The 25,016-nt window shown below is 49.3% G+C and overlaps 8 protein-coding genes across 8 annotated transcripts; 7 read left to right on the top strand and 1 right to left on the bottom strand.

Moving 5' to 3' along the window:
- Positions 1-1,006: 1,006 nt before the first annotated feature.
- Positions 1,007-1,844, top strand: K444DRAFT_715839 (uncharacterized protein; the record flags this gene model as incomplete). The annotated part of the gene is made up of 2 exons (XM_024888362.1): positions 1,007-1,514; positions 1,567-1,844. The coding sequence occupies 2 exons, from the start codon at positions 1,007-1,009 to the stop codon at positions 1,842-1,844; spliced, it is 786 nt and encodes a 261-aa protein (XP_024740342.1).
- A 3,792-nt stretch (positions 1,845-5,636) lies between these two features.
- On the top strand, positions 5,637-7,839 carry K444DRAFT_556546 (WD40 repeat-like protein). Its single transcript, XM_024876751.1, has 2 exons — positions 5,637-5,975; positions 6,025-7,839. The coding sequence occupies exons 1-2, from the start codon at positions 5,685-5,687 to the stop codon at positions 7,489-7,491; spliced, it is 1,758 nt and encodes a 585-aa protein (XP_024740341.1). The 5' UTR covers positions 5,637-5,684; the 3' UTR covers positions 7,492-7,839.
- Positions 7,840-8,490: 651 nt separating this feature from the next.
- On the top strand, positions 8,491-10,249 carry K444DRAFT_626800 (acetyl-CoA synthetase-like protein; the record flags this gene model as incomplete). Its single annotated transcript, XM_024882707.1, has 2 exons — positions 8,491-9,475; positions 9,531-10,249. 2 exons carry the CDS (start codon positions 8,491-8,493, stop codon positions 10,247-10,249), a joined length of 1,704 nt encoding a protein of 567 aa, XP_024740340.1.
- A 2,007-nt stretch (positions 10,250-12,256) lies between these two features.
- K444DRAFT_609927 (uncharacterized protein) lies at positions 12,257-12,978 on the top strand. Its single transcript, XM_024879657.1, has one exon. It carries the CDS (start codon positions 12,273-12,275, stop codon positions 12,720-12,722), a length of 450 nt encoding a protein of 149 aa, XP_024740339.1. The 5' UTR covers positions 12,257-12,272; the 3' UTR covers positions 12,723-12,978.
- Positions 12,979-14,226: 1,248 nt separating this feature from the next.
- K444DRAFT_626798 (uncharacterized protein) lies at positions 14,227-16,242 on the bottom strand (the record flags this gene model as incomplete). Its single annotated transcript, XM_024882706.1, has 1 exon — positions 14,227-16,242. The coding sequence occupies one exon, from the start codon at positions 16,240-16,242 to the stop codon at positions 14,227-14,229; it is 2,016 nt and encodes a 671-aa protein (XP_024740338.1).
- Positions 16,243-16,683: 441 nt separating this feature from the next.
- Positions 16,684-17,771, top strand: K444DRAFT_626797 (uncharacterized protein; the record flags this gene model as incomplete). Its single annotated transcript, XM_024882705.1, has 3 exons — positions 16,684-17,211; positions 17,321-17,408; positions 17,467-17,771. 3 exons carry the CDS (start codon positions 16,684-16,686, stop codon positions 17,769-17,771), a joined length of 921 nt encoding a protein of 306 aa, XP_024740337.1.
- Positions 17,772-18,691: 920 nt separating this feature from the next.
- On the top strand, positions 18,692-19,352 carry K444DRAFT_609924 (uncharacterized protein). Its single transcript, XM_024879656.1, has 3 exons — positions 18,692-19,099; positions 19,144-19,213; positions 19,261-19,352. The coding sequence occupies exons 1-3, from the start codon at positions 18,881-18,883 to the stop codon at positions 19,338-19,340; spliced, it is 369 nt and encodes a 122-aa protein (XP_024740336.1). The 5' UTR covers positions 18,692-18,880; the 3' UTR covers positions 19,341-19,352.
- A 378-nt stretch (positions 19,353-19,730) lies between these two features.
- On the top strand, positions 19,731-22,018 carry K444DRAFT_661144 (uncharacterized protein). Its single transcript, XM_024886547.1, has 2 exons — positions 19,731-20,237; positions 20,357-22,018. The coding sequence occupies exons 1-2, from the start codon at positions 19,847-19,849 to the stop codon at positions 21,826-21,828; spliced, it is 1,863 nt and encodes a 620-aa protein (XP_024740335.1). The 5' UTR covers positions 19,731-19,846; the 3' UTR covers positions 21,829-22,018.
- The last annotated feature ends 2,998 nt before the right edge of the window (positions 22,019-25,016 follow it).

Here is a 25,016-nt window from a genome sequence, read left to right as displayed (position 1 = left end):
GTATTAAGCTAGTGCACAGCCCCATGGCGTTCGGTTCCAGGGCTTACTAAGCCTATTAGGGGTCTCAGGCCCCTAATTTCAACACAGTGAATGGTTTATCATTGTCACGTGATTCTCATCGATCCTCTTAAAAGGGCTGCAAGGCCACGTTGACAGGGTCAGGTCGACGCTTTGTTGCAAAGAAGAGCATGTCTATTATACAACTCGTGTTTCCTTGCTATAAAATTTGAACCACCAAGGATTTTCAAGTCCAAGGTTTGGTCTAAGTGAATTACCTTATTTGCGAAAATTTACGCCTACCAATTTTTGAATACATGTCTCTGTTTCGCTGTCAGAGCTCCCCGTAAAGTCTTTTCTTCTACACAAGCCCTCCTCGAATTTTCTACCCAACCACCTCGACTCGAAAGAAAGTTCCACAACTTTCAAAACAATGAACCTCGCGCAGCTAGCCTTGAGGGGCCTTCTCATTGCTATAGTCCCGGAAAACTTGAAATTTAGTTCAAGAATCATCTGAGATAAATAATTCATCTCCCTGAGTTTTGGTTATAGATTGAATATACCTGTTGCGCTGTAAATATAACTCTTCCGATGTGCACGGGTGATGTTCAAGTTGTGACCTACTCCCTTCTCGCTTCTATATTCGCTCATCTCCTCCTCTGAACCCATTTCAACCCCAAGGGTATTTCCTGGAAGGGATAACCTCTTTCAAAAAGCCAGGAAAGGTTTAGAATATCCATTAATTTCTGTAGCCAGAACGAGAGGCGTGTAGGAAGCCCACTAAGTATTGACAGTTCAGGAGGATAAGACATGACAAACAACGAGGCACGATAGTGAATACAGACCTTCATCCGATACAAGTCCGAGTACATGGAACTCCGCATTCAAGGGCGATAACGGTCCGATAACGGGAAAGCAAAGTCTTAACTTCCATCTCGCGTCTTGATATGTCCTTGACCTCAACACAATTCCACCACGACGCGCCTCAGCGTCGCAGCCATCGCCCGAGATGGTTTTCGATAGTATCAAAGCCTCTTTCACTTCAAAGAGGCGCAGACGAGCATCCACAGCGTTCTCTGATGTACCTTTCGTCCGTTACGAAGAGACACCCGAGGCTAATCTATCGCCACCCTTGATAAACAACCCATCTTGGAAGGCCTTTATCCTCCCAAGCATCACGTTGTCGAAGCCGCTTACCGTGAACAAAATCAACAACATTGGGAAACAACCGACTGCAAACATGGAGATTGTGGCCGAAAGTGCTGAAGCAGCCTCTCCTCTCGACGCTTCTCAAACCAACAAAGCCGAAACCGATACTCTCTACAGCACACAACCAAAGCTAATCATCAAGCGGAAGCCGGTTGGGCAAGTTGTCACGGATCCACGAAGCTCTTCCTACATCCCGCCTTTCGACCCTCAAGCTCCACGAAAAGACGCATCTCTCCATGCCCGTGCTCGAGAGGTCTTGAAGAAGCGGTATCAATCCAAGTTCTTCTTTGACTTTCTCCCATGTGAAGGTACGAGCATCCCCTATTCGTGTATACTACCAAGACTCATATGTGAGAACAGGTGCCAACATCCGTGATTACGACTTCCTGTGGGTTAAGCCGGGCGAGTTGGAACAGCGAGTTCTGGAGGATATTATCTGGGTTCGAGAGCGCTACGCCTTTGCGAGAAAGGACGAGCCGGCTGATGAGGATATCATCTTCTTCTACGATGCTGATGCATTTGATGAGGAGATGCAAGACAAGGAGCCTAGTGGGGAGAATGGTGACGATGTTGAGGATTCTAGGGAGAACTGGAGTGTTTCTGTTCAGACTGAGGGAAACAGAGATGAACATAATTGAAGGAACGGACTATACCCAAAGATCTCAAAGGTTTGAGTACAATGACGTGTTTCAGCCTGTATCACAGAAAATTCTTTAGTGACGTAAGTCACGTAAATAACAACTATTTCCGGTCAAATATCCCAACCATGTGTTGAACAATCCAAATGAACGAGAGTCTATTAAACACATCCTCCATTGTACAAATAACCACTGTACAAAAAAAAACTCATTAAACAAAGACTCTTTGAACCAGGAATTCTGGAACAAAGAAAACTTTGTTGACTTGCAGAGTGAGTGCGAATGTGGTCTTGATGATGATTCATTGCCAGACACCATAACTCCCTTGAAAGCTATAACCACAGGAAAGCTATAACCGCCCTTCCTCTACACGGACAGATACTCATTATTGTGTCAAAGAACTGAGAGCATGATGACTTCCAAGGCTAGAGAGAGCCGAGTAATCAGGAAGCCGGTCCCTAAGCATCCAATACCCCAAGCACATTCACCAACCGGACGAACTTTCCCGAATTTCCGAGACACATCCCCAGTTCCAGTAGCAATACCAACCTTTGAGCAAAACAAAGAACCTTCCGCCCTTTCCCAGTTTCATTCTATTGCATCAACGCTATCTCGAACACCCAACCATCGAAGCAACACATCAAAGGACCCCCTAGAAATGAGTCTGCAAGAGTACCACCGCCAGCACGGAAGAGACCAGGATGTGGAAGCAGAGCTTTCAACAGACTCGATGCCTGCAGAACTCGAAGGTATTCAACCAGTGAACACAAATATGGCAGGCCTTTCAGCTCCTAGCCTCCTTCCGTTCCTCCTCATGGATAATATGTTCAGCAGCATGTCCAACAACTAGGCATTCCACAAACACAACTCCCAAAATCCTATTTCGTCGTGGACTCTACTACAGGACTGGCATATCTGCCTACGACACAGCCCAAACCAAGACCAATCTCCCCACCAGCAGCGATCTCCACAAGCTACGAGCTCTTAGGCGTTCCTGTGGTCACGAGCTCCAACACGATGGATAGAGCAAAGGAAGCAATCTTGAGGAGATACGGGGAAGAGTTCCGAGGTATGACAAATATGGGTGAAGGGTTGATTAGGAGGTTGGTGGATCTCGACTTGGAGAGGGAAAAGAGAATTTTTGAAGGCTTGGTTTGGAGAGGTGCTGGGCACGATGAATTTGCGGGTTTTGCGGAATGGTTGATACGGGGTGGAGAGTAAGATGGGGGCTGTGAAAAACGAAGGTCGATGCCATGGGAGCTTTTGCAAGTCACCACTACGTGCTGGAACACTGAAATCGAGAAAAAGACTGCACCCTAGACCAGTGGAGTGGTTTCAATGCCCCAATGTGTGCTGGAACACGGGATAGTTGCCTGCGGGATATGTTAGCGATGTTTTGGATGCAGACTTTTCTTGCCTGAGGTGGCATATCCTTTGTTCTCCCCTTCCTTTCGGAAGTGAAATGGTGGAACTGGGGTTCATGGGTACCTGCATGGGCGTTGTTTCTCAACCTGTTTGCACAAAGAGAGCTAGGATGTGATGTGACATGTGACGTTCAACCAGGCATGCTGGAAGCGTGCAGGGCTTCTTTCTCCTGCGTTTGTAAGGCTTTCCATGATATATCACTAATTGGATTTATTCCTCCAATTTTTTCTCCTCATTCAGGGCCTCCTTGGCAGCCCCAGCCCATCAGATCCACGAATCGAAGTCAACCCTCCAGAAAAATCTCAGTCATGCCGAAGAAGAAATCGAAGAAGAATTCCGCTCAAGCAGTCGGCAGCACTGCATCCCCCAGCCCCGTCGAGAAGAGTTTTGCCAACCTCAACCTCAGGGGTGGAGCCAGCGTTCTCCCTACCCCTCCACCACGCTCAATGGGGGGGAAAATCAACAACATTGTGGGCGCGTTCGACCGGTATTTCGGCAGCGATCTCAAACTTGAGAACTGGCAGAGGCTGTGCCGAGATGTTGGTATTGCTAGCGAGCTTCCAAGCATTAGAAAATGCAAGCAGGTTGCTACCCCTCCCCAAGAAGTACCCAAAGTTTGTCTTGCTGACATGTTGGGTAGGCGCTGAGACCGGTTTGGGTCAATATCCACGACTTGATATATGCAGTAAACACCGAGAGCACCCCACCTCACCGGTTCGGAAATGAACGGGAACTTTCTGCCTATACCAAGAAAAACAAACGATACTACCCGAAGGAGAAGGCGAAGGAGTGCGCACCTGTTAGGGCTTTGCTGGCGCATATTTTCTGAGCACATTGAGGGATTGTACTTGGTCTGGGGCAAAGAAGATTGAGATCAGATCTGGCTGCAGGGGCTTGGTGGTTTACATGGATCATTGCATTTCCCATGATGCTTGATGGTACGAAAAGCTTCAAATGAATGGTACTTCGCTACGGAGGCTATGGCTTGACCATTTTTCCCGTTCGCCTTTCTTGGCGACATCTTCAAGCTGCAAGCCGGTGTGGAGCTTGAAACACGAGACAGCTGAACTCAGTACAATGACTCCCATTGGCAATTATGCAAATGTACAACAGCAAATGCGTAACGACTTTAATGACCATCCACCACCCCTGTCCGAATATTGGAGGCCGTGGATTAAGAAAGAGGGTCATGGCAAATTTTGAGATCAGCGTACGGTGGATAAACTGCTGGACGGTCTCGCTAATGACTCCTAAAGCCCCTTTTTTGACCAGCCATAGTCAAAATTTCCTTCCTGTATTGTGAATTTGAAAGATAAAGTTCGCTCATATGATTCTACGCCACGTTTGTAATCAATACCCACACAAAAATTGCCATCTTTGGTGCCCTGACCTTTGCAATGTTCAAGATGTAATTGATATTCGGTATAAACGAAACGCATTGCCTGAGCGGCGGTGAAAACATCTCGCGAAAGGAAGGGATCTGATGAAACTGATTTGTCGAGATTTTGCCATATGAGCAAAGAAAGTGTAGCACAGCAATTTATCTGATGTTCAGAAGAGCTGCTTCATGGATCATCATCCTGATCTCTCCAGGAATCTAGAGGAAGGGTGATTCCTGGAAGATCCTTTTTCGGGGTCGCTGCTTTTGTGGCATCTTGATATTGTGGAGTTTCTGCCTTTGGGTCAAATTTCCTGTTCAAGCTTGCGAGATCTGACCGAGGTAGTTAATAACGAATTATTCCGAACAGAAATCAAGGGACGTAGACTTACAGTGATTGCAACGTCCAAATGACCTCTCTTCAACGGAATTTAATTTATATCTTCCAACTGACATCCGGCACAGCAAGCATCGTGGACACCTAGATAACACAGAGGGTTAAGACAAATGATGGGCCGAAATCACAACAATTGTTACGTCGTAGCTTGGTATATATGTAGGTAATAAGGAGCGAGTCAGATGGAGGGCGGGCGAGTCCAGCCTCACTTCGGAGTAGACAGACAACCAAGGAATATCCGAGAGACAGAAGAAATGAGCGGACGGTGAATATGCAAAGCTCTTGAGTCAATGAATTTCGTTCGTCCGATAGGCTGCAGGCTTCCAAACACAAGCCCCTTTAATTTAAGCGAGCTGCGCCTTTCCCGGTTTCTCTGCGCTGAAGCTTTTGCCCTAATGGACTCCTAAAGGTCGATAGTTTAAAACAGAGTCTAACGTCTTAAACCACCTGACCGAGGCCGGTTGATGCTTTTCCTACTGAAAATTAGATTCTGTGGTGGAAATCCTTCGAGTTGGGGGATGAGGGGCGAGGCTGATTATCAGCCTTACCTTAGTGCGAGTGCTAAAATATCCCTGCAGAAAAAATCCAGATGAATTTGTCGAACTCGAGCTGACGACCGAAAGTCGTAAAAGCATACGCAATGCCTCGACAACGATCCAAGAAGCTCACCGCGAGTCGGCAGACTGAAGACGGCTCTGCACCAGAGCGAGAAGAACGAAGTGACACCGACAATGACAGTACGGGACTGTTGGAAAAAGATGAGGAGGAGGAGGAGTTGGCAAGGCTTGTGCTCGGAGATGGTCTAGGTTTCAAGGCGCAATTAGGCCAGCAGATGGACCTTGATATAGATGGTGGCTCTGAAGAGGAAGAGAGCATGGTTGAGGAGGATTCGGAAGGAGAGGCTCGTCTCGAGAATATCGACGATGCAGAGGTGAGAGGCATTAGTATCTCACAATGATCGAGACTGACCGTCCGGGAAGCTCTTTTTCCTTGATTCAGGGCCATCCGCTATTGATTCAAACGCACTATTGCCGCGCGCTTCATCGGATGACGAAGCAGCAGATGTACCAGCTTGGGAGGACAGCGATGACGATCGGCTTGCAATATCACTGGCAGGGAATTCGCGGTTGAGAAAACTACGGGTAAACGAAGACGAAGATATTGTCAATGGAAGGGAGTACACGAAGCGATTACGAAGACAATTCGAGCGCCTCAATCCGGCTCCAGAATGGGCACAACCGTCCTCTCGGTCAGCGAAGCGACGTCGACGATCTTCAGCAGGCTCTGCGTCCTCTTTATCGTCGAATGATATGGATGTTGATGAATCGGATCTTTCAACTTTACCTTTGGCCCGTCTTCTTCAAGATGCTGGAGCTCTATCAAGGACACCAACAAGCACGAAGCATCCAAAACTTCGTCCAGAGGTTCTCGACATTCAGCAGACCCGATCAATTCCAACTGTTCAGCCATCCTCCATAACATCTTTGTCCTTCCATCCCGAATACCCCGTTTTGCTTTCATCTGGCCCAGCGTCTACACTTTACCTCCATCATATCGCACCGGCAGCTCATCCAACACCCAACCCTCTTCTAACTTCGGTTCATATTCGAAACACACCTCTACACACGTCCGCATTTCAATCTCCCCAGGGAGACAGGATATTCTTCTCCGGCCGTCGACGATATTTTCACACCTGGGATCTACCTTCTGGTTTGATACAAAAAGTCACACGTGTATATGGACAGAACGAGGAGCAAAGAAGTATGGAAAGATTCAATCTCAGTCCTTGTGGTCGCTATATGGCTGTCGTTGGATCATCGAAGAAAGGTGGCGGAATTGTGAATATCTTGGATGCAAATACGACACAATGGATAGCGGCACTTCGAATTGAAGGTGTCAACGGGGTAGCTGATTTCGCCTGGTGGAGCAACGGGGAGGGTATTACCGTTGTTGGCAAAGGAGGCGAAGTAGGCGAGTGGAGTCTTGAGTCTCGCTCATACGTCGCACGCTGGACCGATGACGGGTATTCTCCGACGGTATTGACCCTAGGAGGTCCGAATGGTCCAAAATCTCTTGGTGGTGATCGATGGGTAGTCATTGGATCTCAGAGTGGGATTATTAACATTTACGACCGACGAAATTTCGTTTCCGGCAACGAAATCTCAATTCCTGAAAGACCACAGCCGAAGCGAGCTTTTGATCAGTTTACGAAGCCTACGAGTAACTTGGAGATCAGTTCAGATGGACAGCTTCTGGCTTTCAGCAGCAAGTGGAAGAAAGATGCTCTCCGATTAGTCCATTTACCAAGTTGTACCGTGTATAGGAATTGGCCGACCGATAAAACGCCACTGGGAAAGATTACCGCCATCGCTTTTGGGAGGCAGGATAACATGTTAGCTGTCGCGAATGAGGCGGGTAAGATTAGGCTTTGGGAAATCCGAAGCTGAATGTTTTATTCCAATGCATATGCTACGATCCATCCCTCATATCTTCGATATTCCCTCAACTGAAATTCCTTTTGACCTCGTTTCTTAATCAGGTCAAGTGCTCTCTTGCCTTTAGCTCTTGCATTATCTTTGCTTTCAGGAGTTATTTTTGCGTCCTATTTTGAACTTCGCAAAAGACGTTGGATTTTCGCAAGTTGAAGACTCGAATTCAAGTAATGATCGTGACCGAGCGGCGAGCACTTGAGGATGCACTGTTTCTGAAGTGCAGGGATGGATCCTTGCCTGGATTGGTAGCTTTTGCGACTCTAGACCCTTGAGTCTGTCCTCATCCAAACCCTCTCACAGTCTGACCAGTGTTTCTAAAACTCCCGTCCTCGGTACTACTGACCTAAGGAAGGATCGACCCTTCCTACTTCTAGCCTATCGTTTTGAAACCCTAGCCTTCCTGGTCCTAGCCTTCCTGGTCCTAGCCTTGATTCGTCGCCTAGCCTTCTAATCCTTAATACTAGGCATGCTAGGTTGGGAGTATAGAAACACTGAATCTGACCCAAAGTCTCCGCTGGAAGGGCCGCATTGGGCCTTTTTAGCCTGAGATCAACTCCATTGATCATGGAACCCTCGTATTGCTTATTTCCTGACTGCGCGCTAAGCCATTTGCCATTATTTATGGGCAGCATAACCGTAAGCAGTAAGCTTAAGCTTGTTGCGGTGATAAGAAGTTCCTAGGGGAGGTGCTTTCCGTGATTGGGCGACAGGCCTATTGCCACCCAATCACAATCAAGGCTTACTGTGGGAATACCTTCCGAGGTTTTGGCAGGTCATTATTTCCCATGGCGTCAGGCTGACATCCTACCGACAGAGCCTCGACAAGCCTCCAGGGTATTGCAAACATGGGCCTTCGCGAAATCTTCTTCATAAATGCTTCGTCGCCACCAGCTCGGTATATCAAATCTGCGTCATTATTTCCGTCAAGTTCAGAGAATGCTTCGTATTTTCAATATGAGCTCCTTGAGCAACGATGACCCCGAGGTGGGCGTGGGATACCATCGACCAAGCAAAGACATCAATCATGGCAAGCGACTTCTGCCACAAGTTCTCGACAAAATTGCCGCAGAAGATCCCGATCACCTCATTGGCATCATTGCGGATCCCGGCACCATGCCGAACTTGACCTTCACCTCGCTGAGCAGCTCGCAAATGGCAAATGCTGTCAACTTCACCTCCCAGTGGCTCTGCCAACTGCTGGACAAAGATCCTTACGAGACTATCGCTTTCATTGGCGTCCAGGACTACAGGTACTGGATCATAGTCTTGGCTGCAATGAAGTCCGGCCACCCCCTTTTATTCGCCAGTCCGCGGAACGCTATTGTGAATAACGTTTCTTTACTCAACGCCACCAACTGCGACGTCGTATTCTATTCCGGTGGTGGCAGTCCACTCGAAGCACATGTCAAAGGCATTCAGAATACCATTTCAGGATTGAGAATTCACGAGATACCCAGCCTGGAGCAGATGGTCGCAGTCAAATCAAGTCATTACCCATACAACAAGACATTTGACGAAGCCAAGAACGATACTGTATTGTTTTTGCATACGTCCGGCTCCACTGGGAACCCGAAGCCAATCCGAATCAACAATGCGTTTATCGCTCGCGTAGGTTGTGATGATCTTGTTCCTGTACCACCGGGAAGAGTTTTGGCCGCCTCAAATTTGGCAAAGAAAAAAGGACTCTCTTACTTGGGAGCTCCGCTATTCCACATAAGCGGCCTCTGTACCATGACTATTGCCTTGTATAGAATGAACACGACAGTTGTGGGCCCCATTGATCGTCCTCCGTCGGCTGATGTTGCCTGCGCTATAGTGCGAAGCATTAAGTTGACTGCAATCTCCGCGGTCCCATTTATCCACGATGCAATCTTTGGAGCCAACGGAGAGGAGCTGAAGGATCGGCTTACAGGCCTACATCACGTCAATTCATTTGGTGGTGAGTTATTCCTCATCCATCCAACAGTTGGATCAGGCACTAAACACACCAACAGGACCATTACGCCGAGAAACAGGGAGGTGGTGCGCCGAAAACCTCCCTAACACTGTCTTGTGGCAAGGCTATGGAATGACCGAAAATAGTGTCCTTGCGATGCTTGTTCCCCCCAGATCACATTGGCATTGCTTCGAGTTCCATCCAACTCTAGGACCCAGCATGGAGCGCATCTCGCCCACATCAGATCTCTACGAAGTGGTGTTTCGGCGACATCCCGACCCAAAGTTCTCTTGGATTCATAATGTCTTCGAAGTCTATCCTCGCCTCGACGAATGGCGCTCTGGCGATCTCTTCCGACGCTGCAAAGATGAGGGCTTCGAGCATCTATGGGAGCATGAGGGTAGGATTGATGATATTATGATCCTAAGTAATGGTGCGAAGGTCAATCCGCTGCATATCGAGGCCAAGTTGATGGGTCAGCCGACGTTGAAGGGCTGCGTGATGTTTGGCGATGGACATACTGCTTGTGGCATGCTGGTCGAACCGAATCAGCCGGGCATTAGCAAGGAGGAATTGTTGAACAGTGTTTGGGCTGCAATAGAAGAGGTGAACATGTTGGTCCCGCAGCGTGCAAGGGTACTGAAGAGCTTGATTGTTGTGGTAAGTGCGGAGAAGCCGCTGACTAGGTCGCCGAAGGGGATACCTGTGAGGAAGATGTCTCTCATGCTGTATGAGGCAGAGATCCAAGAGGCGTATAGGGAAGCTGGTTATGTATGATGTGTCATTCTCTCTGCCAATACAATTTAGGAGACTTCTCAACTCTGTATGTGCTGTTTACACTCTGACCTCCGAGAAGCTAGACACTACGGGATGGAGGGATTTACTAAAGTAAACGGAGACAGTACACATTGTAGAATATTGTGCAACTAGATCGAGAGTTCGCACCCGCGCCAAAGGCTCTCTCGTAGAAGGGAAACCTCTCTCGGACATGGAGGGGAAGGGGGAGGGGGCTATTACTGTCACGTGCACGGGTAAAGCTTGTTGTGGCTGGCTGAAGCCAAGGACCCACTTCCTCCCAATTTGGCAATCAATTTTCAGCCTTGACCTGCCAATTATTGATTGTTCCCCACAGTTAACAATTAGTACTCGTACATAGTCTCCTTCGCCTCTCTTTCTTCTCTTTCCCAGAAGTCAGATCTGGGCGACTCGACCTGGCGTCAGATGATTATTTCCCCATTTTCACGTCCAAAAAATAGTTCGACTTTTCAGGGACTTGTTCTCCTATTTCGCTTGCCCGTAGCGGTACCAAAGACTCCGAATGAATGTTCGGGCAGTCGCTGACTCTGTATTTCCAAGGCCGAGTTGGTGGAGCATCTCATCTACAACGTCCTCCGATAACTCTTGATCCATGGAGGATTACCAGTATCAACCTTTACTTCCCGGCGATCACCGTATCCGTCTTGTGAAGCTCGACGAGGGAGAGAAGACAGGAGAGATTACTTGTAGCGTTATCCAATGCCCCCTATCCGCCGCTCCGGAGTACGAAGCGGTGTCATATTGTTGGGGAGATCCACGAGACCAAACCCAGGTCGCGTGCGATGGGAAGATCCTCAACGTGCCGTTGAATCTGCGCAAATTCCTTTTGCGCACACGAGCAAAAGGGAGGCAGCGAACTCTCTGGATTGACTCGATATGTGTAAATCAAGCGGATGATGATGAGAAGGCTTCGCAGGTCCGAGAAATGCATCAGGTCTATCGAAAAGCAAGTAGGACACTTATCTGGCTCGGACAGGACAGCGAAAATAGCACGCTTGGAATCCAGTTTGCATTGTGGCTTTCCAAATTGAGTGCTGCTTCTGAAGCGGAAAAGAAAACATGGCGGTACTGGTGGGGAAAGAACTGGGAATGCTATGGCATTTCCTTGCGCCAATGGGCAGCCTTTTTCGAGCTGTTCGAACGGCCTTGGTTCAGTAGGGCGTGGACAGTTCAAGAGGCTGTTCTGTCATCAAATGCTTGGATCACCTGTGGCGACAATGCAATTTCTTGGTCAGCCCTAGTTGGGGCTTTACTGTTCGCCTTCACAGACCAATCTTGGATATTTGAATTCTACGGAACCACGAAAATGAACACTCTGCTTTGGTTGTACCACTCGCAAGCTGAAGTGGCTAGAGGGACCAAAAGATTCCATTACGAAATCTTGGCGCGACACCGCCAATCTGAAGCCTTCGACCTTCGCGATACAGTCTTCGCATTTCGGGGTCTTTCTGGTCATGCTAGTTTCGAAGAATACAACATCATACCAAACTACAAGCGCAACGCCGAGACGCTGTTTACTGAGCTTGCTGTAGCGACACTCAGCCAGGCATCAAACTTGGATTTCTTAAGTATACCTCGACTTCAGAGCTCAAAAGATCCGCTGAACCTCCCATCATGGGTACCAGACTGGAGTTGCCGTGAACCTCTTTGTTGTTCTTTCCTCCAGCTCGAACTTGGCGGTGCTACATCACGACAACTCACTCCCTACAACGCTACCAAGGGCTCCTTATATCACCCGATAATCGACGATGGAACGAAGCGTGTCAAAACACCTCTCCACATGTTCGGGTACACCGTGGGCAGAATTACCACACAGAGCAAGTGTTGGGACCTGCAAGACACCAAGGGCTTCCAATCAATCACAAAACAAGCTATCGTTCTGCAAAAGAATCAAGTCTTGGTCAATGACTGGCGGGCTGCTGCACTGGCAGATACCTTGTCTGAAGATGATCCATACGTGACGGGGGAGACGGTATACGATGCTATGTGGCAGACCTGCGTAGCAGGTATTTTCGCCAACGGCAATAAGGAGAAGACCGCAAAGACATATTCACGCTTTGAGAGCCGTCAGAGGATCCTCCGCATCATACCGAGACTTGGGCTTCAAGATTACCTCTGGCCGTGGATGTTGGTGGTGCTTGTTGGACATATCCTCCGGCTGCTTGGGATCGCAAACCCGGAGATGGAGTTCAGGACTTCGGTGTCTTTTATGATTAATCGGAGACTGTTCAGAACTGATAATGGGTACATGGGCCTGGGTCCTGCGATTGCGGAGGCGGGGGATTATGTTGTGCTTGTGAAGGGTGCGAGGATGCCGTTTATTGTCAGGCCGAGAGGGAAGTTGTGGGAACTCATGGGTGATGCGTATCTCCACGGGGCCATGAGTGGACATCTTTGGAATGAGGAGAAGTGCCACTTGATGCTGTTCAGATGATGCAGGATAGGCAGACGGGTGCAGTGTGCAACAAAGACCCCTCTTTCAGATGTCCCACTCCCCAAAGATACAAAGACCAAAATGCCCCAATAACGAATCAAATTCTACCACAACTCCAGGGCCAAAGAGAGATGGGTTGAGACGTAGTATATGATAGACTTCTTCTACCCCTGGCCTCTGAGCTATGCAAAGGAAGAAAGAGAGAGCCTTTGAGATTGTCGAGTGTGTAAAGAACGCCAGAAATACTCTAAAAGGACAATAAACTAGATTCTAAAAAAAGTGAAAATTAAAATTAAAAAATAAAAATAAAAATCGCTTCGAAGTTTTAACAGCAGCCAGGCAAATTGATAATAACAAACCCCTCGCCTGCCCAACGCTCGAAGATTCCGCACCGCTACTTACCCTACTCGACTTCCACCCACCACCCACCCATCCAAAAGCCGGAACACATAGCCCCGCCAGCAGAAGGCAAAGCGCACCTCTAACGTCTCCCACTATCTTCTACGAACTTCTCGCGTTGAAGGCGTCAGGAGGTTATTTTGTAGACCCCGGGACTTCCGGCGCCGAGGCGGGCCGCATCGCATGCCTAACTGCTATCCCATTCACGCAGGGCCATAAAAAGAGGGGAAGGGAAAGGCGAGGCTGAAGGAAATGTATAGCACTTGCTGCAAACATTCAGTTCGAAGATTATCATTCAAAGGAACGTCACAAGAGAAGAGAACAAGCTTGCTGAATCCACGAATTCGATTCCTCCATCTCCCCACTCACAATCTCAGCCTCCATTATGTACACCCTCTCCCCCTCTCAAATCTCAAATTATGTACAAGAAAGTATGTACTCCCCTTCCACTCCCCCTTCCCCTGTATCTTCCCCATCATTTTCATGAAAAAAGCTGGCATCCCCCAAATGCGCAAAAAAAGGTCATAGTCATCAATCGTCATCATAAGCACCGCTTTTGGTTCGCCATGCCCCTTTTCATATCGATCATTTTTGTGTAGGAAAGCTCCCCAAATTCTCCCTTTCCCTCACCGAAAAACAAAAAACAAAAGCAGGTCTAAACCCCATCGAAGAACAGAATGCAAGCCCAGCGCGCGTCGAAGAAAGTGGAAAGGTTGCAATAATGCAGCAAGAAAGTAAAAGAAGCAGAAGATAAAACGCCAGAGCCAGTCCTGTCATCTCCTGACATGATATTCGTTTCGTTTCTGCCGTGTGAGGTTTTCGTTTCGAAGGTCGTATGTATAGGTCGTGTCGTGTCGTCATGCCAGCGCAACGCAGAAAAATAATCTCCTTCCTCCTAAGTGAACTCATGGAGGACGAATGTAAAGGCCCCTGCAAATGCCAGCAAACGCGCAGAATCGAAAAGTCGAATGTAAAAAGTGGAGAGAAGTAAGATATCCAGACAATAATCATGCAAAAACTCCATCACTATGCAATTTTGTAAATTTTCTCCACCAGTTTTCTCGTTATTGTTGAAGTCGAAGGCGGCTGAGATTGGGGAGTGAAATTATTCGCTTGCCTGCCGCTTCCCCTTGGTACTCGCATCTCGCTCGCGAATCTGTTTGAGCTTCATATCCAGCTGCTCGAGCCTACTCTGCAAACTCGGGCCTTCACCGAAATCGAAAGATTCGATAGACCTGCGGGTTTGATGCATGGTTGCGAAAGCGGAGCGGCGAACGGTAGCGGTGGGGTCTTGGATGAGGCGGCGTGGGAAGGTTGAGGGTCCTGACTCCGTGAATGGGGATCCCAGGCGGGGAGGCTCAAAGGTGGCGGAGGGGAGCAGCTTAGGTGCGGCGGTTTTTGTGCAGGGTTGAGGGGTGGGAGATGGGAGCTTTATTCGAGGTGGTGGAGCTTCGAACTTGGAGGGAGAGGCGCCGGGAGCCCTGTGGCGAAGGGCTTCGTCGCCGAGAGAGAAACCGCGGCTTCGGACTCGTCGTTGATTGAGGGGTGTGCCGAAGAATTGCTCGTTTAGGATGGTAGGTCGGACGATCGCTCCGTTGGGACTTAGCTCTTCTTCCAAATCATGCTGCGCTCGTCGCTTCTGAGTGCCGTTCAAAGAGCGAGGCTTGTCGAAACGAAGAGGTGAGCCAAGATGAGGTGCTGAGAAGGTATCGGATTGCGTTCGTGGTGGTGAAGGTCGATCAGAGGCGTTGAGGGTATTGGAAGAACTAGGACCGTACGTACGAGCAATGAATGGCGATCCAAGTTTGCGGCCACGATTCTCGTCCATAGAAATGGCCAAACCCCGAGATTGGCCAAAGCTGAGAGGTTTGAATTCCTCCAGGGGTGGAAAGCTCGAGGTCAGAGTCGGAATGTCCTCTGAATCATCAGCAGCTAACTTTGCAAGGGGACCATCCGGTTGCATGCTCTCAGCAGTGCTAGTAGTGAGAGACATGGCAATATCCATTGTGCTGAAAATCGAGGTGTGAGGCTCTGGAGTTTGCTTTGCTCGAATGGTTGACTTGGTAAATGGGGTCGGGCTCCGCGATTGCATATGACGATGTCGGGAAACGGGAGTGTTGTCCTTGTTTCTACACATCTCTCTTAAATGATTCCGAGTGGCAGCGCTTGAATGTGACCATGCAGCATACACCTTTGGATGCTCTCCAGTAGGTGTCAAACTGCCACTCTTTTCCGAAGCACGTGATGAAACGACAGAGCTCAATCTCGAAGAGCGTCGAAGTACCGGAGCCACTTTTTGGCCCTTCCAGCTTCTCTTCGTCTCTCTGGCAACTCGATGGCACACCCCCTCAGGAGGGATACAGCTGGCACCAATGCGGAAAGGGGTGACGGTCGGATCTTGGAGGTAGAGGAGATATGTTGACCAAAGGTGAGCGCTCTGAGCCTTGGTCCATTTTGCATCCTTTTTCGTCTTGCTGCGAAGCTTGCCATTCAATGTGGAGAGTTGAACGGGTTCATCGAGAATAACGGCTTTGCCCTTGCCTTTTGATATAGGGAATTGAAATGGATCAGCAATATCAGACTCCGGACTCGTACAGCTACCATCATCAGAGGGCCGGGAGAATCGACTGCCGCTATAGAATGAATCATCTGAGGAGGCATTCGAAAGAGCGGATGATGGTCGTTGGAAGTAATCTTCCGCGGGGGAAGGAGTACCCATAGACCAATCGGGACGTTGAGAAGCGCCTTCCTCCGAGGGAAAGGTAGGCATTGGCGTCCTGGGTGGCGAGAAGAATCTGTAGTCTTGTGCTTGGGGGGCAAGGAGTCCAGATGTGCTCGAAAGGTCTTCCCGATCGGGCATATCCTGGTCCTCCGATATATTCTGCGCTGCTTGTGGAAGTTCGATGGTCGGGATCGGTACATCTGCAGCAGCAACAGAGGCAAGGAAGTGATCGGTAGGAGCTTGTAGATTGGAGACATTGCGTCGGCGGACCTTCAGGCGTGGTCGAGGGGGCGAGGGTATTTGAGGTTCGTCCTCGGCCTGTGGCTCAGGAGTTCGCGGCTCGTGAAACCGAAATCCTCTCGGGAGAGTGGTCGAACCATTTGAATGTTGATAAAACATCTTGTGACGACGCGACTGAAATTTAGGTTGCGTATGTGGGGTGAATGAAGTAAGGGATCGGCCTTATTGTACAGCACCGATAGCGGAAGCTCGGCGGAGGAGGTTGAAATTACAGTATGGTATGGTATGGTATGGTACAAAGAGCTTCGTGAGAATGTAATCGGGAAAGGAAATCGTGGTTCGCGGTGTATCTCGACCTCAAGGCAGGATTTGCGGATGGGAAGACGGCCCAGAGCCCGAGTTGAAGTCGCAGATCGCCACCACCTTGAGTGCTTTTATTGCTGTCGATAGCAGATGTCGTATCTGGTTATTCTCCGAAATGCGTGTTGCTCACGGATTCCGCATGGAGGTCGAGTTGGTGTTTCGTTGTGGTGGAATCGGGATGGCTGGGAGAGATGACACCGCCGATCTGAGCGACGGGGAGCGCGGGCGAGGACTGCGATGTGCAAGATTATCGACGGGATGACTCAATTGAAGTGTAAAGACAGTGCAGATGTCGCACAATTAAGAGTTGAAGGAAGAGGTGGGCGGGGAGAGAGGTTGCGCCAGGTGTCCGACTTCGTTTTTGTTGTCGCAGAGGTTCGTGGAGAGTTCGCTTTAGCTCCCGTGGTTAGGCTAGTGCGGGTGAATTGTCCGGTGCACGCTCTGCTCGTCCTTTTCTATGGCAGAACCAAATATCTGCAGACGGCAACAAAGAAAGGCGCCGACAAAGGCGAGAAGGCGAGAAGGCGAAGGAACGGAAGAGTGGAAGTTGGGTCGAGTCGAGTCGAGAGGAATAAAGAACGTGAGTGGTTGTACGACCAAGAGCGAACGAACGAGGGCCCAGAAGGCAGAGTGGCAGCAGCAGAAGCAGAGAGCAGCAGGGTGGGCGTGGGATGCAATGGACGATCGGGGCAGGCGAAGCAGGCGATAGAGCGAATGATATCGGATGCGCAGGCCGAGACACGTTCCCTGATTGGGGGGGTTGCGGTGAGCGCCAGATGCCAGACGTTGCAGAGCACACGGCCGTGCTGGAGATGTGATGGAGGTCGCGGTGGATATGGTGGATGTGATGTGAAATGCCTGGGTGCGGGTGCAGGTGCAGGAGGTGGAGAAGTTGATGCAGAAGCGATGCAATGTGACCGGAGAGGAAGAACTGCCTCAGCGAAGGCGAGGTGGACGAACAGGTGAGTGAGCAGTAGGGAGTGAATCCCGTGGGCAGCGTGCGTGCACACTTGTAGCCAGAAAAGCGCGTTTCTGGTCCAGAACGCGATTCTGCTGGCAAGCGCACTGTTGCAGCGCAGCGCAGCGGCGTGAACGGTGCAGCAGGCGAGAAGTGCTGGGGAGTGCTGCTAGCTGCTTTCGCCCAAGTGCAGATCGTGCCGAGGACGAAACGCCAGACCGCCTCTGCCACTGGCCTCGATGTTTCTTCTCGGCCGCTCTTCCGGAGGATTTTGATCTTGTCCTTGGTCCCCTACGCTCCTTGGAAGGCCTGGGGCCGTGGATTTTGGCAAGTGGAGCCTCGCTGCGTGCCGGCGCTGCACTGCTGAGTTGGGATGATCGCGACGTGAGGCGAAAGGGGAGTGAAGTCTTGGTGAGACACTGGGGAACCTGAGCAATCCGCACGCGAGAGACCCTTTTGGCTGCGTGTACAGAGCAGTAGTCGAAACTGGAGGAGAAGCCAAAGCACGGGTATCATCACGTTCTGCTGGGCCAATTGCACCGGGCGAGTGTCTGTTTTTTGTTCTCAAGTTTTCCACGGACGCGTCTCGGCTAGCTGAGCGCGTCTCTCTCGCGTTTGACGCGCCCACCCCCAAACTTCGACAGCCTTCTCTCAACTCTTCCTCATATTTCATCACCGCCAGCATAACCTCCCCCCCTTCAATCTCCCTCTTGAATGAATCCATTTACTTTCAACGGTGTGCCTGATTCGGTTTCATGCAGAATAGCCAGGGTTCAACGAAAGAATCGCGACAGTCTGATCTGTGCTCACCCATCAAGCGCGAACCTTGGGCTGTCTGAGCGTGTTTGCAGGGGTCTGCACGCGTAAAGTGGTTCGCCCGTCAGGCTTCCCTCCTCGAGCATGCCCAAGCCATCCGCTCCGGGCCATGGAAAAGAAGCGAGCGATTGGAATAAGGTATTCATGCGTTGTTTGAGCGTCCCCAGTCATCGCGTCAGCTTTCCAGCTGATCGTCCGGGAGCTCCACCAGGAACATGTGCGGTTTGGCCGCGAGAGAAGATGCACCTTGATAGTGGGTGCGTGGGACTAACTGGGGGTTGACCTAATCAGAGACCCATCACCCTGCTGCAAGCTCCCAATCTCAACGGCCGAGGAACTCTCCTGGTTTCGATTGCAGGAAGCGAGTTGGCATAAACCTTGAAAGATCCAAATGTTCATATCATACCATATCATATCACATGACTTAAATCTGTAGACTTCAAGAAACAAGAATATATCGATCGACAGATTACTTTCCAGACAATGTCTCATCTGACAGGAGATACATGTGGGTGAGAGTGATCGGAGATCTCATGCATCACCATTACTCACTGCTGACCCGACGTGCGGGGTTTCTCATCATCAAGCAGCATCCCCCTATTTCAAACGACAACTCATTGTCATGAAGATAGACGTAATTCAACACATCTTCTCTCGAAGATGACGTCCATAACCCCAGCTCCACAAGTTTCCTGCATCATACAAATCAAAAACGTGGTCAAACCCAGCGACAGAGAAGCTTGGCTGCTCCTCTTCAAGCAGTGTTTCAATCACGTGTCCGCCGAGCCTGAGTGTGCGTACTTCATCATCGGCGAAGAAGAAGCTGGTGTATTTCGTTGGACGGAAGGATGGACGAAGGATAAAGATTGGGTGAACAATGTAGGACGACCTCAAGCCACCAAGTCCAAGCTCACAGGTTCTAGGTGCAGCTCAAGAAACCGTATTATGAGCCGTTCTTCAAGGCTACTGCACCACTGGTCATTGAAAGCGAAAGCAAAGACTCCCTTTCCGTTGACAGAATGGAAACTGACGAATAATAGCAAAAGTCGAATTCTTCACCCCACTTGAGGATCTGAGCATGATCAAGGTCGACCTCCTCTCCTTCCCACCCAAAGCCTAGGATTGAAGGGGGACGGTCCGGAGGGAGGGAGGCCAGGCCAGGTTGGAAGGCGGGTCGGTCACGTGCCCAAATATCAAAGCGACTGGCCGAGAGCTTCGGATGGAATTTTGTTTTCTTTTTCGGGACCTGAACGCCATCTCGCGTCAAGAACAGCGGCGTTATAAATATTCCAGCGAACTCTCGTACAATCTACCGGTACGACGATTACCTTTACCTTCCTACTGTAGTGTTTTCATCTTTGCGCCGCGATGAAATTGGGTTCAAGTTGGACTCACGCTCAAGGCTAATGACGAAGCTTCATTCTCATCTTTAGTTGTGATGATCCACGACTCGCCATGTTCCACTCAAGCCACACCTAGCGCCACAATCAATATGTCATCCAAGACAATAGTTTCTTCTTGCCGCATCACTCAGGTAAGGGGTTTTCACGTCACTCGAAATGTATTCCCACAACCTCTTTCTTTATTCTTTCCCCTCATGGGCTCCTCCTCGTTCCCTCCGAAAAGATGCTTCCATCTATCTTCCTCCGCATCCTGCAAACGTCCTTCTCCCCCCGCTTCATCCACATAGGCAGACTCGCCTTCCCCGTCGCCTTCCTAATCTTCATCTTCTACTTCACTCTCTCCCCTCACTCCACCTCTCCGTCCTCACATTCCCTTTCCTCGTTCTCACTAGGCCTTATTCCCTTCTCCTCGTCCTCCCGCAAATCCGCGTTCATTGGTAGCATATCTGCGACTGGAATCGATGGACCGTTTGACAATTCGAGTTTGATCGAGTTATGCGCGAGTAGGAAATGGGTGGACGGGTTGATTTTCAAGTGTGAGGCACACGGAGGTGGGATCGTGGAGGCTAGGAACGTAGTGTTGAATTGCCTGAGGTTCGGTATTGAAGCCGGTGGTTCGTCTCCTCTCCCCTCCATCCTTCCCCTCCATCCTTCCCCTTCCCCTCCATCCTTCCCCTTCCCCTTCCCCTTCCCACCTCACTTGCAGCAAAAAGCTAATAAAAAGTTCCAATAGCAACTAATTTCATAATCCCCGAACTCCTCTCCCCATCGGATGTCAAAACCCCCACACCCCTCCCGTTCACCACGCTCTTCGACCTCCCTTACTTCACCAGCACCCTGAACACCGCGTGCCCCCGAATGAACCTAATCCCGCACATCAACGATTTATGGGATAAACCGTCAACTTCTCCGGCTGTTTCCATCTCGCCAAACCATTTCCCATCAACACCGCAAATTCCACTCTTACACGACAGCATCCTCGCACACCCAGAAAACTGGACCTCAGCTTTCGCTATCCATTTGAATGCGACTCATCCACGCGCTCCTACAGCCCGACTACCGGTTCTAGTAAACTTGAGTCCGCCGCCGCTGCTGCAGTTCCCGATATCCTACGATTCCGACCATTTTATCACCAATTTTGGGAAGTTGGTTAGAACAGAAGAGCGTCTGAGGAGGATTGCCGGGGCTGCGCTCTACGCATTATCTCAGAGACACGGAGTCGACTTGAGTCCGGAGAGTCGGATAGAGAGGGGCAAATTCTACGGTGCTGTCTTACCTGGAGTGAAGGGAGACAAAGAGGAAGCTGAGCAGGCAGCGAAAACCAAGTATCGGGAGGAATTACCGAAGAACTTGTTGCTGGCTGCAGGGCGCTCGAATCTCTCGACTATTTACTTAGCTACGCCGCATTTCACGGAGCTGGAAGCGGAATCGATTAAAGCCTTTGCTGCGAAGGGCGAGGTGGAGAATTTCATCATACTGGCGAGGAATAGGAGTACGGCAGTCGAAACGGCGGAAGCTTTGCTAGGCGGACCCTTCCCGTCATCATTCGTCAACGACAATGGCGAGCCCGTGGCGCCAGACTACAACGGGGCTAAGGGGTTTGAGGAGGAGTGGAAGGAATATCAAACCTTGACTTCCGAGCAGAAAGAAGCAGTTGATTACGAGATCTTACTTCGCAGCACACAACTTGGTGGCTCCTGGGAGACTGCCCTTTCATGGGGCCCAGCAATGCGTCGCCACATCACTGCATCCGGCGGAGCTGGGAAATGGCGTTTCCTCCCCGGCTCTGCCATCGGAACTTCTAAATCTGGTTCGAAATCCCGGGTTGGAAATCCGGGAAAGAAGGGGACCAGGGAGGCGATCTACATCGACGCCGAAGAGGAGATACGGAAGGAGAAATTGAGGCAAGCTGGGTTTGCGAAGGTGGAAGCCGAAGAGAAGGCGCTGCAGAAGGAGAGCGAGAAATGGACGGCGAAGGCGGACGCGCCTCCGGTGATAACAGCTGGAGAGAGAGTGGAAGGGGGGAAGAACGAGGAGAAGGTGGATGAGAAACTCGCCGCTACACAAGATAGGAAAGTGGCGCTGAAGCCGAAACCGAAATTGAAAGTTGATGTGGGTGCAGAGCATTGTTTTCGAGATGAGTTATCTGTGGTGTTTGGGCCGAAGGCCGAGGGGAAGGGGTGGGTTTTGGGGGGGTGGCCTTGATTCCCGTCGATTGCTGCTGGGGTGCTGGAAGGCGGGTGGGATAAGGAAGGAGATGGGAATGTACAACAACAAGCTTCAGAACATTCGTCAAACCATGCAATCAACAGCTTGCGAGATTGAGTATAAGCCAGCTCTGCAACAGTCACCGCCCTCCAAACAAAATACGACAAACGACGCGGCTTGGCCAGCGCTGGGTCTCGGCATTCCCATAATGTCTTTGTTTTTGTCTTTCATAATGACACTTCGGGATTGCTGCGTAAGTTCTTCCTGCCTATCACGCTTCAAGTATCACCGTATCCTGTTGTCACTCTTCCTTCTGTCATTCTTCCTCTCCTCTCTCCTCTCCTCCCACTCTGCCCACCAATCCCCTTCCTGCTCTCGTAAGCAGGGATGGGGATCGGAAAATCAAAATTGGGGGCTCACATCGTGAGGGCCGAGCAGGTGATAAAGAAAGAAAGGCTTTCCATGCCGAGATTACTCAAATCTTTGGTGGTAGAGCCCAGTTCTGAGTTTGTGTGGAAGAATATTTCGAGGGGAAGGGTTTGTAAGAAATACCTAGGATGTGGTTGTTATTTCAGGACGAGGATGTTGTGCGGTCAGAAAGGAGAGCGATCGTAGAGATGTCCAAGAAACCTATAACAGACATTTGGCGGATCTGAGATCTGGAGACATTCCTGATACCATGGGTCTCTTACATGATCCAAATGGGGCTGGACACTATGCTCCTCCCTGTCGACGCCCATGGGAACACCCTTGGTGCTGAGAGAGGAGATAGTGATGATGATTATGACCAGTTAATGTTTCAACAACAGTTCCACATCGCTGGCTCCGGTGCCCCGGAAGATCCGCACCTCATACCTACTGCAGAGTATGATGCTCATCAGCAAACAGGACACACGTCAGTGCGCGTCAATGAGGAAGGTTATCGAGTTTGGTATACTCGCGCCCTGCAACTCTCTGGGGTCACCTTCAACCCGTTTCTTTCTCCTACAGAGTTTGGTTCTTTTGGGTCGTCCACCCCTAGGTTTGGTTGTTGTCATTGATGCTCTTCTTGTCATCTTCTTATGCCTGTCATTTTTCATCCGGTTAAGATTTCCTTCTATCTCGAGCTGGTGAAGCTTCGAGGAAGTCATCCCCATCCCCAACATACCAAAAGGAGATTCTCAACAAGGCACACCAAGGAGGAAATGATAGAATAGGCACCCATAGTGCTTCTCGGGGTCAGATCAGATAAACGCAATTTTGGGTCTCTTCTGTTCTTGGAGTTCAATGCCAGTGGCCGGGAGAGCTTATATATCTTCAACAGAAGTTAAGAGACTATGCGAGCAGTCCAATTAGTAACCACTAACGCGCTTCCACATACCTTCCGTTTTTAGGCAGACAGGGCTACTCCGGCTAACTTTTAACGATCTAGATAAGGTACGGGTACGAATGAACACCGAGCGGTGGACCTAACTAGGTTCAAGCATAGAGAAGCGCTCGCTCCCCTTCGCAATTTTACGAACCAGAAATAATAGCATTATGGGTGGGGAGGCTCATATGGGGGCCGGTTCGCGAAGAATCAATGAATAATTCCCCCGACTTTTTACTTGGAATTATCATTTTATAATTGTTGTGTAGTCCCTTCTTCTCTACATTATGTTTGAGGAACATGTATATTTTTATCTGTTTTCAATTCAAGTTATATTATCAGGTTCACTTACACTATTATCCGCCCGCGTGCTTCTATCTAAAACTAAATTTGAAATTTTATTTTGAATGATTCTATTGATGACATTTTAAGCAGTACAAGGCAAAAATCTAGGACGTTCTAAGCAAGTGGACGCGTAATGAAGATAGGATGGATCGAGGAGTCGTCTCTCCCTCAGTGGAGTTTTAGCTTTTATTGTGTGAGCGCGACCTGTGGTGGAACTAGAAAGAGATCATGACGGTTATATATATCTTGATGGGCATATCCATCCTCCCATTCCCTAGGATTGAATGACCAAGAATTTCCCCCTCGATCTGCTCCTCTCTGTCCTTATCCCTGCGCTGATACAGAGTATCGACATCAATCCATATCCTTGCCCATGAGATGAATATAAAAGACAAGTCATCGATATGAGATCCGAAAGGCAAAATGAGAGTCCAGGTTTGGAACCTGTGAAGTACGGAGATGCAAGCAAGTCCTTCGTGGGAAGTTGGCAGCTATCGATAATAATTCGAGAAAGGAATTGTTCGTTCAAGCTTCTTTCTCTAGACTTATTCGTTACCCAATATTCCTCTGTAGTAGTGTTGTCAAAGAGTCTCTTGTTGTCATTCTTCCACTTGCTTGAACCCTCTGAGCAAGGATTACTTCTCTTGTACCTCTCGGCAGACCGAGATAACTGAACATGGTGGAGAGCTGCGAGATGAAAATTCCAGGGTGTCGAAGCTAGTATTCGTCCATCAAGACAACGAGACGATCCTTGAACGACCACCGCCTAGCCCTTGATTGGCGTGGGAGATTCAATCAAGAAATTGGAGTTTATAATCACTTTGCCAACCAGTCGAAGCTCAACCTCCTTGATCAAAGACGATACTGGAAAGTTCGTTCTGTCGTTTGCTATAATTCATGATACCTCCTTACAAATGATGCTTATCTAGTATAGAACAATGGCTCCCCGGAAGGAAACCTAAGACAGGTGCTATTCTATCTTTGCCGCTGCAAACACCGTGAACCCACCACTTTGGCCACGTGCACACTTTCTCTCTCTTCCCGGATATATATACATTGAAGTCTCTAGAATTAGGCAGTTACTGCACTACGATTTAGAGCTTGATTGAGCTGTGGGCTGAGATATGATGAACGCTGGAGACTTGAGATCGGCTCAATAAATTGTCCTCCACCCTTCAGAATGATTGATGAAGCTATCCGAGTTGTCTCGGTTTAAGAGCCTGGATATGAAGCTCGTTTTCTCGTTTTCACCGGAGGTTTGTTGCCATAGCTTTTGGCAATGATATTCGCATTCTATTACATTATTAAAAAATTTAAACGAATATAGGTAAAGTTTAATTAAGAAATATCACAGCTCGAGATAGGGGCGGGATTACATGAGGTGAGCAGCAAATAAGAAAGACACTGCTTTTCGCTAACGTTCGCTAACATTAGGGAATAGAGTTAAATTTCGTTGTGAGACTGGCCGTTTCGAGAATAGGTATTTATATAT

This window comes from Hyaloscypha bicolor, assembly GCF_002865645.1.
Source record: "Hyaloscypha bicolor E unplaced genomic scaffold K444scaffold_51, whole genome shotgun sequence".
NCBI lineage: Eukaryota > Fungi > Ascomycota > Leotiomycetes > Helotiales > Hyaloscyphaceae > Hyaloscypha > Hyaloscypha bicolor.
This window is presented reverse-complemented; position numbering and strand designations above follow the sequence as displayed.

What these genes read in the sequence shown, in the direction of transcription:
- K444DRAFT_556546 (XM_024876751.1), top strand. Translation starts at nt 5,685, where the DNA reads ATGCCTCGACAACGATCCAAGAAGCTCACCGCGAGTCGGCAGACTGAA. An exon ending in AGAATATCGACGATGCAGAG is followed by an intron (nt 5,976 to 6,024) that starts GTGAGAGGCATT and finishes CCGTCCGGGAAG; the next exon opens with CTCTTTTTCCTTGATTCAGG.
- K444DRAFT_609927 (XM_024879657.1), top strand. Translation starts at nt 12,273, where the DNA reads ATGTGGCAGACCTGCGTAGCAGGTATTTTCGCCAACGGCAATAAGGAG.
- K444DRAFT_609924 (XM_024879656.1), top strand. Translation starts at nt 18,881, where the DNA reads ATGACGTCCATAACCCCAGCTCCACAAGTTTCCTGCATCATACAAATC. An exon ending in ATAAAGATTGGGTGAACAAT is followed by an intron (nt 19,100 to 19,143) that starts GTAGGACGACCT and finishes CACAGGTTCTAG; the next exon opens with GTGCAGCTCAAGAAACCGTA. An exon ending in ACTGGTCATTGAAAGCGAAA is followed by an intron (nt 19,214 to 19,260) that starts GCAAAGACTCCC and finishes GACGAATAATAG; the next exon opens with CAAAAGTCGAATTCTTCACC.
- K444DRAFT_661144 (XM_024886547.1), top strand. Translation starts at nt 19,847, where the DNA reads ATGCTTCCATCTATCTTCCTCCGCATCCTGCAAACGTCCTTCTCCCCC. An exon ending in GTTCGGTATTGAAGCCGGTG is followed by an intron (nt 20,238 to 20,356) that starts GTTCGTCTCCTC and finishes AAGTTCCAATAG; the next exon opens with CAACTAATTTCATAATCCCC.